Source organism: Plecotus auritus (assembly GCF_963455305.1).
Source record: "Plecotus auritus genome assembly, chromosome: 4".
Taxonomy (NCBI): Eukaryota; Metazoa; Chordata; class Mammalia; order Chiroptera; family Vespertilionidae; genus Plecotus; species Plecotus auritus.
In genome coordinates, this window is record NC_137775.1 from 136502026 (window position 1) to 136519617 (window position 17592).

General features: G+C 38.8%; 1 protein-coding gene across 5 annotated transcripts in view; it reads right to left on the minus strand.

Annotated features, from left to right (window-relative positions):
* Window positions 1-1999: 1999 nt before the first annotated feature.
* The window catches only part of BRAF (B-Raf proto-oncogene, serine/threonine kinase), a 150391-nt gene continuing 134798 nt past the window's right edge, over window positions 2000-17592 (minus strand). For 4 of the 5 annotated variants that reach the window (XM_080665983.1, XM_080665981.1, XM_080665982.1 and 1 more), the window contains 3 exons: window positions 16131-16265; window positions 10557-10710; window positions 2000-3363 (listed from right to left, as the gene is read on the minus strand). In XM_080665983.1, the coding sequence (XP_080522109.1) occupies window positions 3341-3363; window positions 10557-10710; window positions 16131-16265 (312 nt within the window). In that variant the 3' untranslated portion in view covers window positions 2000-3340. Of the gene's footprint in view, window positions 3384-10545; window positions 10711-16130; window positions 16266-17592 lie in introns of all 5 variants that reach the window. The other variant, XM_080665984.1, reaches the window with a different exon arrangement.

The following is a 17592-nucleotide window of genomic DNA, read 5'->3' on the forward strand; positions in this document are numbered from 1 at the left end:
AACTCTGTAGTATGTTTCAAACTAAAGCTAGATGAGGTTTGCCCGAGGCAGAGGGTGAATGTACAGGTGGGGCGGTGAGGTGGAGGAGGGGTGTGCAGCAGTGCCAACGTTGCCTGATGAACAAACAACATTATGTGATTAAGAGCTGTGACTGCATCCCACGAGAATCTAGGAAATATTTAGTTTCAGGTGGACAGTGGTGAAGTCCTGAATTCTCTCTTTATAACTAAAAATATAGTGCCCTTTCTTCTCCAACACCAACATGAATATAACACATATACTTCAGATATGTGATTTTATCTTCTAGGATGTCCCAGTACATCATATAGATCTCACATACAATCATGAACTGCATGTCCAGAAACCAGATTTTGACAGCTAGACAGAGCCTTCTTTTAAGGTGCACATAAGTACAAAGAATCACACTAGATTTTTCTATTCACAAATCCCTTTTATAAACTATTTTTTGGTCAATATTATTTCAGTGGCAAAAATCTACACCCTAGACTGTAGTTTAATGATAAAGTACACCAGCTAGGAAAAAACAAAACAAAACAAGTCCATCAGGATTAAAACAATCTTTTACGGTTACTCTCAAATTTTTCAGGTTTCACCTCTCCTTACCCAAAATACAAGGCCCCACGGAAGGCACTGCAGCCACTCTACGGAAAAGACAGATAATTACTGCCTTGGGAAATAATCAGTGAAGCAGCCATATATTATCCATTCAATTACTCATAAAGTGCTTTGCATGTCAAGGAGTTCTTCCTTGTATTTCTTAGGAGCTCAGCAAGTCTATCTGTAGTTAAGCATTGAACAGTAAGGCAAGTGAAACTCACAGGGAAACCCCTTTTTCATGTCAACTGTAAACTAGAGAAAAAACTTGATGGAAAAAAGGAAGAAAAGGGAAAATTTCAAATTTTATTTTTTAAGGGCTCTATAAAAATTTCTCAATACCCTAAGCCTGGCTTCTGGGCACAGATTCATTTGAGATAGAGTCTGTTTCTCCTTTTCAAATGAGATAGCAACCTATTCTAAAAAGAAAGGGAAGAAAAATGTGTATCACCTTGAATATTGTTTAGAAAACCCCAATGCCAAGCTTCCTCCAGAACTAGGTCCTGTACTGCTCCAGCCATCCAGGCAGTCCTGCACCTGAGCCTCTAGCAGCCCTACCTGCTCAGCAGACATGCCTATAGTTTAAGACCAGCTCTCTGCAATCTTGGTACAGGGAACACAAACATGTTTAAAAGCATCCATGGTGGCATATTTAGAAAGAAAAATAGACAATGCTCTTCAAATGAGCATGAACCATTTTACATCTTTGTAATTTCTGAATTTTGTTAAGATACTGCTCTGCTCATGTAAGACTTAAGAACACACTGCTTTTCAAATTCACCAATAGCTTCAGTATACTTTCCATTCTACTGGGACAACCTTTTACATGTCCGTGCAATTTTCAGTAGGCCTTCCTGTGATACAGGTATTTTAGCAAAAATCTAATGGCAGTGAGTGTTAGTAGGCTGAAAGATAGCAGGGTGAGTTACAATTTGAAATTTTAAAATAACTATTTCTAATTCCCTGTTTTATAGTTCTATCCAATTTCTCTCAGATCCTTGGCTACCTAGTTTGGTTGGGCTAAGTACAGTTGATTTGATTTACATTCCCAAATCCTGATAAGAGATTCTAGATCCATAAAAGGGAGGTATTTCCCATTAATATGTCCAGAGTCACTTTTTTTGCTACTATCGTGACTTACACCACTCTTTAGTAAATGCCAAAGGAAGCTATGGCTAGATTATATTTTCCATTTATATAAAGAATGAGGTTCTTAATATCGCAGCAGCTCTTTCTGTAAAAACAATTGATATTAGGCTTCACACATACTCTCTCAGTCCCAATACACCCAAAATTGCTCTATTATCTGCCTGGGGAACTCAGCTGCCAAATTACCCAACCTTTTGAAGACCAGGCTTGGGAAAAAAGGAAAAAGAAGAATGAATGGAGACACCACCATTTTTATTTTAGGTTGCATATTCTAGGTAAAAGACTAGAAAGAAAATGAGGATGTAGTGTAAGAGTAAACTGGAAGAAACAATGAGATATTAGCAAAGATGTTAGTGTGGATCCAGCAAGTACCATTAATTTAAAAATTATAAATATTTGTCATATGTTAAGACTCCCCATGTTTAGGTAGAGGAAGGAAAATGATTTTTCTTTAAAAGTTGTTTATATAACAAAAATACAATTTTTCAGGATATATAATTCTAATGGGAAGTATTGTTTTATTCCAATTCAATTAAATCTGAAAATTATTTTTAATAAAAATATAATAGAAGAAACTCAGAAATTAAAACTTGTACCTTACATTTAAATTACATAAATGTCTCACATTCAAAACTGTTATCAAGCAGTTCTGTAGGCTTTTAACTAAATACCACCATGGCATTTTTGTGCCTTGGGCAAAGTAGCCACATAAGTACTTGGTGACTGGAAGAGCTTGGGAGGAAGATTTTCCTGAGAACTTGCTATATTGTGGAGGGGAACCCCCCCCCCCCCCCCCAGACACTTCTCTTCATTGCTGGACCCAATGAGCAAAGAAGGCAATGTGTGCCAGCACTTTCCAGCCTGCGTGGGTAGGCAGACACCCTCAGTGAGCAAGGAAACAGAAGCCAGAAACCCAGGAGGTCAGGAAAAAGATGCAGCATTCCCTTTTCCTCTGCACCAAAACGTAGCTCTGTCTCCCTCTCATCCTCCACTTAAATAAAATAGCTTCATTTTGATAAAAATGAGTCAAGGACTGAACGTGCACTACACAGGTAGGGCATGCTGCATTTTTGTTCCGTCCCTCAGAAATTAACCAGTGGTGGCTAGGGGAAAGAGCTCCACAACAGAATCCCAGAACAGGAAAGAGAACGATGCTTGGTGATTGCACTGCCCCATCAGATGATCAGCCACACATTGATCTGGTGGTTAGAAGGGCGCAGTCGACCGGCAGACTCCAGAGCCAATCTCCCAAGCTGTAGCAGCAGTGTCTTTCCATCATGCCTGACCATCAAAAGGCCAGAACTCAGGGTCTCTCCTCTTCCTGGGACTGGGCAGACTTGTATGCACGTGGTGTTTGTGTTGAAGAAGAAACACTGGCAGCAGAGAATTCTGGTTCCTAAAACATTCTTCCCTCTTTTCTTGGATGGGAATTTCCATTCTGTTCCACATCAGCTTATGAATTGAAAATTTCATTTCTTTAAAAAAGGATCTGAGGAACAGAACTGTGTTTGATGTTAACAAATTGTACGAACACAAGACTTAAGAAATAAGAGTAGATGCTGCCATGATGGTGTGGCTACTTGAAGGCTGCAAATTCTCCTGTAGAGGGAGGACAAGAGCTAATTTTAAAAAAGTTATCTTAATTAACCTAGGTTTTTCAGTTAACCTAGACACAGAGAAAAGCCTCATTGAAACCTCACTGAAAGGTGACTAGCTGTCTATTACAAATCTAGCAACATCATCAATTTAAAACGCAAAAATGGTTGAAACCTATGAAAGAAGACAACTTGCATAGTACATAGACTATGGTTCAATTACATCAATTAAGCAGTTTACTGCTATGTGTCCAAAACGGAAACCATCCCACACGCCATGATATTTTGAATTTAATTTAAAAAATCAATTTGTAATGAATATTATAAAAATAAATATATTACTCACAATTTGGGTGTTCTTAAATATTTTCAGCTGAAAATTCTCACAAAAAATATTTTTAAAGTTGGTTGGGGCTGCCCTTAGGGAAAACATTTTTTTTTTTTTTTTTTTTTTTATAGACGCACGTGGCCTGTGGGGAAGGTCCGTTGCTTGCGTCTCCCGATGCTTAGGCATACAATGGGTTAAATATCATGTCTGCAGATAATTTCCTAGTTGGATTTTACATGCTATGGTTCTAATCAAGCTGAAAACCATTCTAATAAACAAAATATCTCAGAAATGAATTGTAAAAGAGTAGGGTTGGCTTGTCCCTGAATTATCATCTCATTTCCATTATAATGCCATTATCAACTCATTTCTATTATAATGCCACTATTAGAAAGGAAGAAGCAAAAATTATCCTCATTTGCAAAAGATAAAATTAAGAGGTCAAATGATTTGTCCACATTACACATTTGAAAGCAGGAAAGAAAACCCGACCCTCCATCTTCTAGTTCATTTCACCTTTTAAACTACCAACAAATTACATAAAGGCACATGTCACTGGACATCATTCTCAGCATAAGAATTCTTAAAACCACGATGTCCGTCTGAGGTATGACGACACTCCTTTAGCTTACTGAATTTGGGGGCTTCACAGAAGAGCCATTATTAACCTACCATTTTGTCCACAGCTTCTACTTATAAGTAGGGGTTGGTTCCTCTTATTATCTACACCATAGTTAATTTCTGGGGGTTGGTTAATAACTGAGAACTATCAGAATTTAGTCAGCCTTAACATCATTTTTCAGTAATAGCAGCTTCTGAGGAGGATTCATTAATACACTATAAGTAAATAGTGTATTCACTTATATGAATACACTGTTTAATCCAAAAGTAACCTACTCTTTTCTGATTGCTATTAGATTCTCCGACCCAGCACTGACTGACTAGGGGACGGCAGATCAGGCCCGGAGAGAGGCCTGCAGAGAGAGAGGCAGGGTCTGATCCGTAGCCTCTGTGGTAGCCATTGATCAGAACTTGCCTCTCTTTCTCTCCCGGCCTGGCCAACAGCTGCGCCTCCATTTCTGTCCAGGCCTCCACCCGGGCTGATGATCAGCCCTGCCTTTCTGATCAGGCCCATTTGATAGGTCCAGAGACACTGACTGTCATAGAAACTGACCAATCAGACCCAAATTGGCTGGCAGAGGAGGGCAGTTGGAGGCGAGATTAGGCTGGCAGGGGAGGGCAGTTAGGGATGATCAGGCAGGCAGAGGCAGTTAGGGGCGATCAGGCCTGCAGGGGAGAGCAGTTAGGGGCGAGATCAGGCCGGCAGGGGAGGGCAGTTGGGGGCGAGATCAGGATGGCAAGGGAGGGCAGTGGGGGCGAGATCAGGCCAGCAAGGGAGGGTGATCAGGCAGAGGCAGTTAGGGGCCATCAGGTAGGCAGGTAGAGGGGTTAGGGGCAGTCAGGCAGGCAGGCAGGTGAGTCATTAGGAGCCAGCGGTCCCAGATTGTGAGAGGGGTGTCTAAACCGGCAGTCAGACATCCCCCATGTGGTCCTGATTGGAGTGCAAGCTGGGCTGAGGGAACCCCCCCTCTGTGCACGAATTTCATGCACTGGCCTCTAGTGTTGTTAATATTAGCAACTTGTTGAGTGCCTATTATATATCAGTGAGGTCAATGAATACCTCATATATATTTGCATCTGATCCTCCTAATAACTCTACGAGGCAGGTGCTATTACTTCTCCTTATTTTACAAAGGAACAAGCTGGGGTTTACAGTGATTAAGTAACTTGCCCAAGATCTCACAGCTAGAAAATGGCAGAGTTGGAATGCAAAGCCAGGTGCTGACTCCAAAGTCCAGGGTCTTAACAATTAACAAGCCCCTAAACAATTTTCAATAACTAATAATTTGTTTTCCCATTCTGAACACAGCTACTAACTGGGCTGCAGATGGTGATACTATCTCTTTCCATCTAAAGATTCCTTTTAACAATCATTAAAGGATTGTGAGGCAAAAGATCAAGAAAGGGTAAAAGAATTATTACTTCATACTTAAATTTAAAAGGACTAGGAAGTTAGGCACTGATTTAAAAAATAGCCAAAGTATTAAGACCTTGGAGAGTAAAACATTTAGAGCATAACCATAGGAGAATATTATGTTATCAGAGACTCAAGAAACATTCTCATTATGGTTTGAGTACCTTATGGTTTTAAGATTGCTATTTTTTCAGTATTTTAACACATTTCTTAAAAGCAATTTTCACCATTCCTATGAGTAGTCACTGTAGGAAGCCAATATAAAAACAAGATTTACTTAACAGAAAATCTTCATAAAAATGCTAGAATTCATCTATTAAATGAGAATATCAGAAAATGACAACTTTATGCCAAATCTTAGATATTACATTAAAATATAACCTGGAAAAATCTTCAATATTTCTTATTCAGTTTTACAATCAGACACTCCATTTTGTTGAAGAGTGTTCTATTCCATAAACCTGAATATTAGCTTTAAAAATAAAAACAAGTAGGGGGTTTTGAGGGGCAATGGGGAGATAAGAACACATATGTAATACCTTAATCAATAAAAAAAATAAATTAAAAAACAGCTGAGGATTAAGAAAATATATTAACAATAATAATAAAAGGGTAATATGCAAATCAACCGAACGGTGGAACAACCAGTCACTATGACGCACACTGACCACCAGGGGGCAGATGCTCAATGCAGGAGCTGCCCCCTGGTGGTCAATGTGCTCCCATAGTGGGAGCGCCACTCAGCCAGAAGCCGGGCTCATAGCTGGTGAGCACAGCAGCGGTGGTGGGAGCCTCTCCCACTTCTGCAGCAGTGCTAAGAATGTCCGACTAACAGCTTAGGCCGGTTCCTGCAGGGAGCGGGCCTAAGCCATCAGTAGGACATCCCCCGAGGGCTCCCAGAGAGTGAGAGGGCGTAGTGCACTGGGCCTCTAGTACTAACAATTGAGGAATCTTAATACAGGATATACGAATAATCTTGTAAAATTTTTGTAAAGCTTAAATTTCAAATGTTTAAATATTTTAAATTTCAAATTGTTAAAAATTTTGAAAAATAAAAGGAAAGGCAGAGAGCAATGTCCCCCCCCAAAAAAAAACACACACACACACACAACACATCCAAAACACCCCAAAAACACAAACTCTTACCAACCAACACAGTGCAAACAGAATAGCAGTAAGGCGACCACTACTGACCATCCCACCCAAGTCACTGCTTTTAATGGAATGCAATTCTTTTCAAGCTCAGACTTCAGCTTGAGAAAAAGTCAAGCACAAGAAGAACTTTGAGTTTAGGGATCAATAAACTCTTTCTATATATGTCCTTGAAATCACGGAGAAATTTAAGAAAAAGATGAGGGTAACAGGTGATGGATCTGTTTTGGGGGAAAAAAATCATTTCTTGCTTAGTCTTTCCTGCATTATCTGGCAATCTCTATTATCCTACCTCCTCACTTATTTTATTTGAAATAAGAACCAATTCTGCTTGTATGAAGTTATTTGAAGTGAAATACCCAGATACTCTGATAAAAAAAAAAATCTCGATATATTATTAACTGAAAAATCAATCAGAGGCCAAAATAAAGCTTAAAACAAATACCTCCTTTCTGGATGAGAAGCAGCTAACCTCTATTTTCCATTTGACTTTATTAGGGATAGGGCAGAGAACACTTGGGAAGACCCTGTGATTTTAGATACCTCAAATATCATGATTTGAAAACTAAGACTTTTATTAACTAGTTTTAAGATATTATTAAATCACTACATTTTATTCCAGAATTGAATGCATATTTCAGTGGCTGTTCTACATATAATTTTATAAAAATTCCCCTTAAAGATGGGGTGGGGGGGCAATGGTAAGATATGTACACATATAATACCTTAATAAAAAAAATTCCCCTTAAAGAGAAAATATGCTATGAAAAACCTAATTATGTTATTTTGTACACAAATCAATCACTGCTTCAGATAGAAGGGGGTAGTCATTATCACCAGAATAAATCCCCATTCTTTCTTTGTGGTGACCTTTCAGGCAGTTTCAAAAGGATGAGGAACATTCTGGCATAGACACACTGAAGTGCCACAGAAACGCTCAATAATTCTCAATTAAATAAGCCTATGATTGACGAAATACTTTAGTCATGAAGTACCCATATTCATAATACCGTATTTTTTTTAAAAAAGAAAGGCAGATCATTTCCTTAAATTGAGATTGGCCACCTTGAAAGAAAGGCCATGTAAGCTGGTGTGTTAAATAGTTATTATCTAGAGAGGATGATTTTAACTACTGACTTGGTATTTAAATGGCTAGTACAATATTGTAATAACAGAAAATAAACAAACCTGAAACATTTGATTAGGTGCTATGATACCTAAACTACTTAAAATCAAGAAGACAAATCTCATTCCTCATTATTGACTAGTAAAACCTCTAAAATGTGAAACAAATTTTACGAAAAGGCTGCCTCCTGAAGAAAGAAACCAATGTTAATGAAAATATACCTGAGGTCCTGGGTTTTAGGGAAGAAGTCAGTTACAAGAGAATGAATGTCCTTCTGTTGTGATTAACCAGTTAAAGTGATTACCTTTACAAAGGGTTAGGAAAATAATGTTTTTCTTTATTTGGAGACTATATCTAAAAACTTAGTATAAAACAAACAACAACAGAAAGGTAAACTACTGTATATCATTCTAATGCTTCCTATTTCTCCAGATCCATGTTATTTAAACATCTCACCTGCTATTTTTAATGTTCTTCCACTAACCTTCCCAGTGGGCCCCATTTGGAAAGAAGAGAGTTACTATGAGACCCTTTGAAGGCATGTTTCAATGTTTATGGGATAGCAGTTCTAGGAGCTTAGCTTTGAATGCCCTCTGGCAAAGGAGACTGACAAAGAAGGAAAGGAAAGAATGCAGATGGTGGGGACTGTTCAGGTGGTTAATGTTGGGAGGAAAAAAGAGCGTGTACAAAGAAAGATAAAAGTGAAGCAAGTATACTGGAGAATTACAGAAACAGCTCGATCAATAAAAAGACTCTTTCACTCTTGTGCCTCAAAATGCCCGTCTTTGAGCATTCCATACAGCAAGTCAACTTTGTTAAAACTTTGTTAGCTACTTGCTATTCAATTTGTGAATAAAACTCCACTTAATAGTTACTAATAACTGTATTTTTAGTGTCACTAGAGGACTTAGAAATCATGCACTTTGATGTTTCCAACATGCTACATTATCTTGTCTTTCTTATTCTTTAAAATATGAGAAACTTCTTTTTCATTACTCTTGCCTAAACGAAAAACCATGAATCAATTTCTAAAAACATTAATGACATTACTTATCTGAAGCTACCCAAATGAGGAGCAAAAGGTATGCCATACTTATCACTGCGTGGTTTTCCTGGATGAAATCTAACTTATGCAAATACAAAAAGTATTTGAAAAATTTGTGGTACTTAAAAACTACGTTATTATTAAAATCTTTCCAATTTTCTTTACTGGCTTCAAAGAAGGATAGCATTTAGGCAGATGTTGTCTGTGTGCCTGAATAACTTTGAACTGTCAGCTATACTTAAAAATCAGTACAAATTCAAGTTGAATATACAAAGATGTACTGAAGAGGCTGGCGTTGGTCCTTAGGCTGACTCTGAAGGAGAGATGTCAATTTGATAGGAGGACAGCAATGCTGCTTCTCAGTAAGATTATGGTTCACAGTGAGAATATACTGATTGCCACATTACAGTCATTGTCTACAAAAGACAGTATAAGCATGAGAAAGCGTTAACAAATACTCTGTACCATGGAACACACACAAAAAGAATGGCATTCTTTCATAATAAGTAGAATTGCTGGGCAAAGAATATAAGGAGTGCAGAAGTTTATGAAACACATGGATACGGTGACTGCTAAAACAGGCACCACAAGAGGTAAGATAATTTAAAGTAACAATTTTAAAAAAAATCCATTACCAGGTGTTTGGCAAACAAAGATATCTAAAAGAAAAACAAACCTAACAGTTCTCACAGGATTCTGTGAAGCTTTTGTGGGGAGGAGGAGGCAGTGCATTTGTAAGGAAATTAGGCTTCTATGTAAGATATCCTTAATATATAAAGAAGTATCTATAGAGAACTCCAACTTATAACATTTCCTCACTAAAGATGCAAAGTTAAACCATGTTATTCATGTCAAGCATGCCACTCCTCAGCAACAGCTATAGTTACCCGCACCCATAATTTATAAAAAGAAATTTGGTTTAGTATATTGCTTTAAGGGAATACAGGACAGGACATTCACACTTTCCAAATTGTAAGAAAAAGAAACAGTTACAGAAAAATGTTAAGAATAAAACAAACTTACTCATTTTTAGTGACTTCCTGAATGCGATCTGTCTGGTTTGCCTAACTTGACACAGGCTAACCTATTGTCAACCTCCCACCTACACACACGTGCACAGGAGTGCTGCTATTCTTGGGAAACCCTAACAGATGGGCAGTAGCTAATGACAAAAGGTGCATGGGAAAAGTTTAATTGAAGTTTAATAATCAGAATAACCAAGTAAACAAAACAAACTTGGAATAGGAAATAAAACATCTGGAAAAGGCTTTGCACATTTTTAGCAATGTCTGCATTTTAAACCCTTGGAAACTGAAAACCCAAAGCTAAGTGTGAATTTTAGATGGGGAAAAAATTATGTTTTTAAACACGTTAAGTGTTCTTTGGCTTACCTTAAAAAAATTCTATTCAATTTAACAAATATATAAGCACACATATGTTCATTTTCCTTTGTGCCTACCCTCCTACACTCTCTCATACATTTAATTTGTTTCAGTGGACAGGAAACGCACCATATCCCCCTGCCTGGATGGGTGTTTTTGGAGAAGCACAAGCATATAGACTAAAATCCTCTGTTTGGAAGCCAGCCCGATTCAAGGAGGGTTCTGATGCACTGCGGTGAATTTTTGGCAATGAGCGGGCCAACAGCTCAATAGAGGCAAGAATCTAAAAAAAAAAAAAAGAAAAAAAAAAGAAAAAAAAAGAAAGAAGAATGAAAATCTAGGTGGTATTAATCTTTAAGACCCTCATCATACTTTACAGGAAAGCATCTAAAATCTTACATAGACATTCAACATATTTTAAGTTATAAAGAAACAAGTTATGACTTTTCAAGGCATACACTGTGGTAATATATGTACATAATCATGAGACATATATAAAGGGCTTAGTACAATGCCTGGTATATAATAAGTACAAAATAGAACTTTAGCAGCTATTATTATTACTACTAGAGGCCCGGTGCACGAAATTCGTGCACGGGGTGGGGGGGTGTCCATCAGCCCAGCCTGCACACTCTCCAATCTGGGACCCCTCTAGGGATGTCCGACTGCCCGGGCAGTCGAACATTCCTCTCACAAACCAGGACTGCTGGCTCCCAACTGCTTGCCTGCCTGCCTTCCTGATTGCCCCTAACCGCTTCTGCCTGCCAGCCTGATCACCCCCTAACCACTCCCCTGCCAGCCTGATTGATGCCTAACTGCTCCCCTGCCAGCCTGTTTTCCCCTAACTGCCCTCCCCTGCAGGCCTGGTCCCCCCCAACTGCTCTCCCCTGCAGGCCTGGGTCCCTCCCAACTGCCTTTCCCTGCAGGCCTGGTCACCCCCAACTTCCCTCCTCTGCCGGCTTGGTCACCCCTAACTGCCCTCCCCTGCAGGCTTGATCGCCCCCAACTGCCCTCCCTTGCAGGCCTGGTCCCTCCCAACTGACCTCCCTTGCAGGCCTGGTCCCTCCCAACTGACCTCCCCTGCTGGCCATCTTGTGGTGGCCATCTTGTGTCCACATGGGGGCAGGATCTTTGACCACATGGGGGCAGCCATCTTGTGTGTTGGAGTGATGGTCAATCTGCATATGACTCTTTTATTAGATAGGATAGAGGCCTGGTGCATGGGTGGGGGCCAGCTGGTTTGCCCTGAAGGGTGTCCCGGATCAGGGTGGGGGTTTCCTTGGGGCGTGGGGCGGCCTGGGTGAGGGGCCTGTGGTGGTTTGCAGGCCGGCCACGGCCCCTGGCGACCCAAGCAGAGGCCCTGGTATCTGGGATTTATTTATCCTTTATAATTGAAACTTTGTAGCCTGGAGTGGAGCCAAGCCTTCTGCTTGCTCCGTGGCGGCAGCCATTTCTGTTGGGATTTATGTATCTTCTATAATTGAAACTTTGTAGCCTTAAGCTGAGGCCTGGGCCGGCCAGGGTGTGCGGGAAGCTTGGCTTCCTCCATCGCCGCGGGCAACCGTAGCCTCCTGCTCTTTCCAGCTCCGTGGCTGCCGCCATTTCTGTTTGGGTTTATGTATCTTCTATCATTGAAACTTTGTAGCCTTGAGTGGAGGCCTAGGCGGGCAAGGGCAGGCAGAAAGCTTGGCTTCCTCCATTGCCAGGGAAACCCAAGCCTCCCTCCTGCTCTCTGTGGCCGTAGCCATCTTGGTTGGGCTTATTTGCATATTCGCTCTTGATTGGCCTGTGGGCGTGGCTTGTGGGCGTGGCTTTGTGGGTGTAGCGGAGTGATGGTTAATTTGCATATTACTCTTTTATTATATAGGATTATTATTTTCTGAGCTACCAAAAATCTTAAAAAATATTTATTGTTTTCAGAGAGGAAGAGAGAGATAGAAACATCAATGATGAGAGAGAATCATTGATCAGCTGCCTCCTCCACAACCCCTACTGGGGATTGAGCCTGCAAACCAGGCATTGCCCTGACAGGGAATCAAACCTTTAACCTCCTGGTTCATTGGTTGATCCTCAACCACTGAGCCACATAGGCTGGGCCTAACTCTTTAAAATTAAACTATAATCTGTATAATGGTTAGCATAAAGGTAAGAAATAAGCAATGTTATAAATTTTTTAAAAATTACAAGCATATTGCCCTGGCTTGTTTGGGTCAGTGGATAGAGTGTTGGCCTGTGGAGGGTGTGCAGGAGGCAGCCAATCAATGATTCTCTCTCATCATTGATGTTTGTTTCTTTCTTTCTCCCTCTCCATTCCTCTCTGAAATCCATAAAAATATATTTAAAAAATTACAAGCATATCACACAAATAAAAATTCAAATAATATGGAAGAGTATAAATCTTACCTCCCAGGGTAACCACTGTTAAAGAGTCTATACTTTCTTCAGGACTTTTCTTATGCATAAACATGCACATATGAAAACAGAGCCCACCCTCACACTCAACAGCATTTAAAGTAGTCTCACACATTTTTCTGTGTTGCTTCTTCCCTTATTGATATGCATGCCATCTGCAGAGCCTATCTTAGCCTTTATGTCTTTACTTTTTCCTTTTACACTGCATAAACATTCTTGTACATATTTGAATACTTGTGGAAGCAGGTTCTGTAGTACAGGTTTTTAGGAGTGGAATTATCAGAGCAAAGGGTATATGTAATTTAAGCTTATGGATTTTACCAAGTCCATTCAAAGGCCTAATCAATTTACAGGCCACCAATACTGTTAAATTTAAAAGGAAGACTCTTCCTCCTTCCCAACACTATGCCCCATTGCTGCCTATTGCCAATCGAGGGGCAAAAATAAAAAACAGATTTCACTATTGTATTACTCTGCATTTTAATGACTATCACTGAACTCTTAACATTTAGTTCTAAGTTCATTTACCATTTGTATTTCTTTTGTGAATTGTCAGTTCATATCCTCTGCTTATTTTCTATTGATTATCTTTTATTTATTGATTTGAAGGAGCCGTTTGTATACTATAAATATTTAATCTTTGCTATACATGCTGTAATTATTTTTCTCTGTGTTTATTTTTCAATATTATTTCCACTACATAAAAATTTAAAATCTTTTAATGGAGTCATACCTGCTAATCTTTTCCTTTATAACTTCTGGCTGTTATCTCTTACTTAGGAAAGCCTTTCTTACTACCTCAAGGTTATAAAAATGATTTCATTTGTTTATAGTTTTGTTTTTAACATGTAAATCTTTAGCTACTTGAAATTTATGTTTGTGTATAGTGTGAAAAGAGATCCTCTAATGAAAATTAAAAAATAGTAGTTAAAAGGGGCTTCAATAGTCTGGAAAATTCATATATGCATTTCATTTTATGATACCATGAAAAGAATGAAATGTTATTTATATTAGGAATACAGACATCTTAATACTTCAAATACTTTTAAAAAAAAGTGGGCTTGCCGAAACCGGTTTGGCTCAGTGGATAAAGCGTCGGCCTGCGACTGAAAGGTCCCGGGTTCGATTCCGGTTAAGGGCATGTACCTTGGTTGCGGGCACATCCTCAGTGGGAGGTATGCAGGAGGCAGCTGATCGATGTTTCTCTCTCATCGATGTTTCTGACTCTCTATCCCTCTCCCTTCCTCTCTGTGAAATATCAATAAAATATATTTAAAAAAAAAAAAAAGTGGGCATAAGTACATAATTTGCATTATGAATGATCATCAACCATGTTAAATAGCAAACCCTAGCACCTGGGATGTGAAAAGAAGATGGTGTGGGGTCCTGCTGACACTGGCCAACAATATGGACTTTACTTTGATATTCTTTTTTTTTTTTAACATTTATACATCATTTTATACTTTGATATTCTTAAAGCAGTGATTTACTGGGTAAAAACACACACACACACAAAACCCAACTCTTCCTCAAAGGAAGGGTAATTTAGAATTCCAATTTGTAAAACATGTATCTATCCAGCCAATCAGTTAGCATCCCCTCCCCGCTCTGAGATGGCCCCTGAGAGATTTGATAAAACTATAAATTCTATCTTTAATTCTTGAGATGAGGATAAAAGATTCACTCATTCCTGTAACAGTGGCCTTTGTCTAAGAAACTCAGTTAGGGGTGGGTATTCAAAGGCATAGGTTTAGAAAGGACCAACTCAGTAATTAGGGGAGCTGAGTAACTGTGGGAATCAGCACTTCCACTTGAAAACTGTATTGATTGATTGAGACACATTTATACAGTGTTGCCAGGAACTTCCTAAGCATCATAAAACACTGCCAGTGGGATGCTATGTTATAATATCTACTATAACTTTCTAAGCTTATTCAGGTAATTAGTTCCAGTTTGCAAGGCTTATTGAAAGATCATTAACTTAAGGGCTTTAGCCTTACAACATAAACAGGTAAAAAGCAATGGAAAATTTCCAAAAATCAGAGAAAGGCAGCCAGTGCTGACAGCTGCCATTTCCTTTAGCCCCAGGTGGAAATGCCCCTCAAAAAGGCCTAGTATTAAAGGGAAGTTTGGAATCTGTTTATTTTGCTATCAAAAAAATTAAGGCAGCCATTCTCAAAGTGTGGTCTGCGGAAAAATGATTTTCATCATAAACTAAGATATTACTTGCCTTTGTTACTGTTATTGTTTTTTTTTTTTTTTTTTTTTTTTTATTAATACTCACCTGAGGATATTTTTCTCATTGATTTTCAGAGAGAGTGGAAGGCAGGGAGGGAAAAGGGGTGAGAGAGGGGAGAGAAGGCGAAAGAGAGAACAAGAAAGGAATTGAACCCATGACCCTTTGGTGCATGGGCCGGTGCTCTAACCCCTAAGTGAAACCAGCCAGGCACTGTCATTATTTTATAGGTGTTAAGTGGAGTTTTCAGAGGCTACATGATATAAGATATTGCATCATAATGAATGCAAACCAGAGAATCAAGCTGTCTTTTATTATTATTTTTTTTAATATATTTTATTGATTTTTTACAGAGAGGAAGGGAGAGGGAGAGTCAGAAACATCAATGAGAGAGAAACATCTATCAGTTGCCTCCTGCACACCCCCTACTGGGGATGTGCCCGCAACCAAGGTACATGCCCTTGACCGAAATCGAACCTGGGACCTTTCTGTCTGCAGGCCGATGCTCTATCTACTGAGCCAAACCAGTTAGGGCTGTTTTTTGTTTTTTTTTGCAGATTTGCAAAAAATGTAAAACAATGTTACTTTTCTCACTCATTTTTTTTTTTTTGTTTGGGAAAACATACTTTTCATAAAAATATTATTTAACCTGTAACAGTTTCATTATGTTTAAATAAATTTATAAATATTTTAAAAACTTAGTTGAAAACATAGTTTTAAATTCTAAAATTGTAATTACTATATAGAAAAGCTCTTTTGGGGGGGGGGTCTTTAATCATTTTAAAGTGTGTAAAAGGGTTATGAGACCAAAACATTTGAGAATGGTTAGGCAAAAGCCAAGTCTTTCTGAATAGTGTGAACTGGGATCCCAAGTTTTTAGGTGTGCCACTGTTCAACCTTTATGAAATCATCTCTGTGTTTACTTATTTGGAGCCTGCACATAATCACCTGGGATCCAAACCCATGAAATATAAACTGTGTGCTCTAAAAAGTGATTAAAAAATCTGCATTTGAATATTAGCCTGTTCTTTTAGGTAACATAAAGTTTTTCTTACTTGGGGAAAGAGTGGTCTCTCATCTCTTTTCTTTTTTAGGCACTCTGCCATTAATCTCTTCATGGCTTTTGGACAGTTACTTCGTACCTTACTGAGATCTGGAGATAGATATCCTCGTCCCACCATAAAAATTATCTGGGAAGAAAAAAATAGGCAAATCATAAAACTTGTAGATTAGTTGAAAAAGGCATAAAGATTGAAAATTCAACAAGCTATGCACTTAAGATGTGTACTTTTATGTCTGCACATTACACTTCAATAAAAAATTTAATAACATAATGCTAATCTCTGTTGCCTACATATAACTGGGAGCCAATACTTCATGGGCTGCAAACTGAAATCTTCAGGACTCCTGGACTACTGTTAAGATCTCCTAATTGCTCCCATGCTCCAGTTGCCTTATCCAAACCATTTTCCACTGGTAGGATCATCATTCTAAAACACAGGCCAGATTATGCCTCTTTTCTACTTAAATAATTTATTGGGCATCATACTAAGCCCTTTATATATATGTAGTAGGAACCAACAAAGTTAACTTTTTAGCTTTTACATCAGCATTTTAAATTCTTTTGGTGAGGAAACTCTAATGGGGCATTTATAGTTATATAAATCTGAGAATCAGAGACTCCTCCAGAAAGAACTAAAGTTCTGTTTAAAAAGTAAAAAGATTTGTCTTCCCTTTGCAGAGATTTGTAATTTTTCTAATTTCTTAATTTTTGGCTCTTTTGAAGGTGGACAGAGACAGATGTTAGGAGTCTTGTGACTTAGGGAGGAAAGAGGGGTTTTACTCTTAGAGGGAACTGGTCCAATAGGGGCAGATAGTGGCTGAGGTAGAGAGCTCCTTGTTACAGGGCAGAGCTGATAATTTTAAGAAAGTCAAGATTGATATCCTACTTTATGTTATTTCCTGTTTGGTGATGTAATAACCCTTGTTAACTATAAACTGATTTGGCTAAGCACCACTAAAATGAAAGTATAAAGCTTATTCTTCTCGCACTTTACAAGTTACCTTTTACCAGTACGGAATTTCACTATAGTGCACAGCGCTCCAGGGTGTAAAACTGCTGGGGTACCAAAAGGACACTTCCAAATACTGGTGTCTAACTGTGCTCCAATGAATGGGCAACATTCCCTTTACAAGGCAGTTGGTTTGCAATTCTTTGCTTTCAGTAAAATTAATTGAATTTTCAGCTATTAAAATAACTATTAATGACAAGTTATTATGTAATTTTTGGTATGTTCAAGAAATGAATTCAAGTAACTGAGTGGAATGGTGTATGGTAAAGAATAATCTTGCCTACGTAGAGGGCTGGCCTTTGCCTTTGGCTCTTGGGAGGTAATTCCTAGCCTCTTGTGCCTGATAAGAGTGTCTTTGTTTACCTGGGGCCCTGGGATAGTCTATGCTATGAATGTGATTTATAGAGGGGGCTTAGACTCATGTGGTATCAGCGTGCCCTCTGAA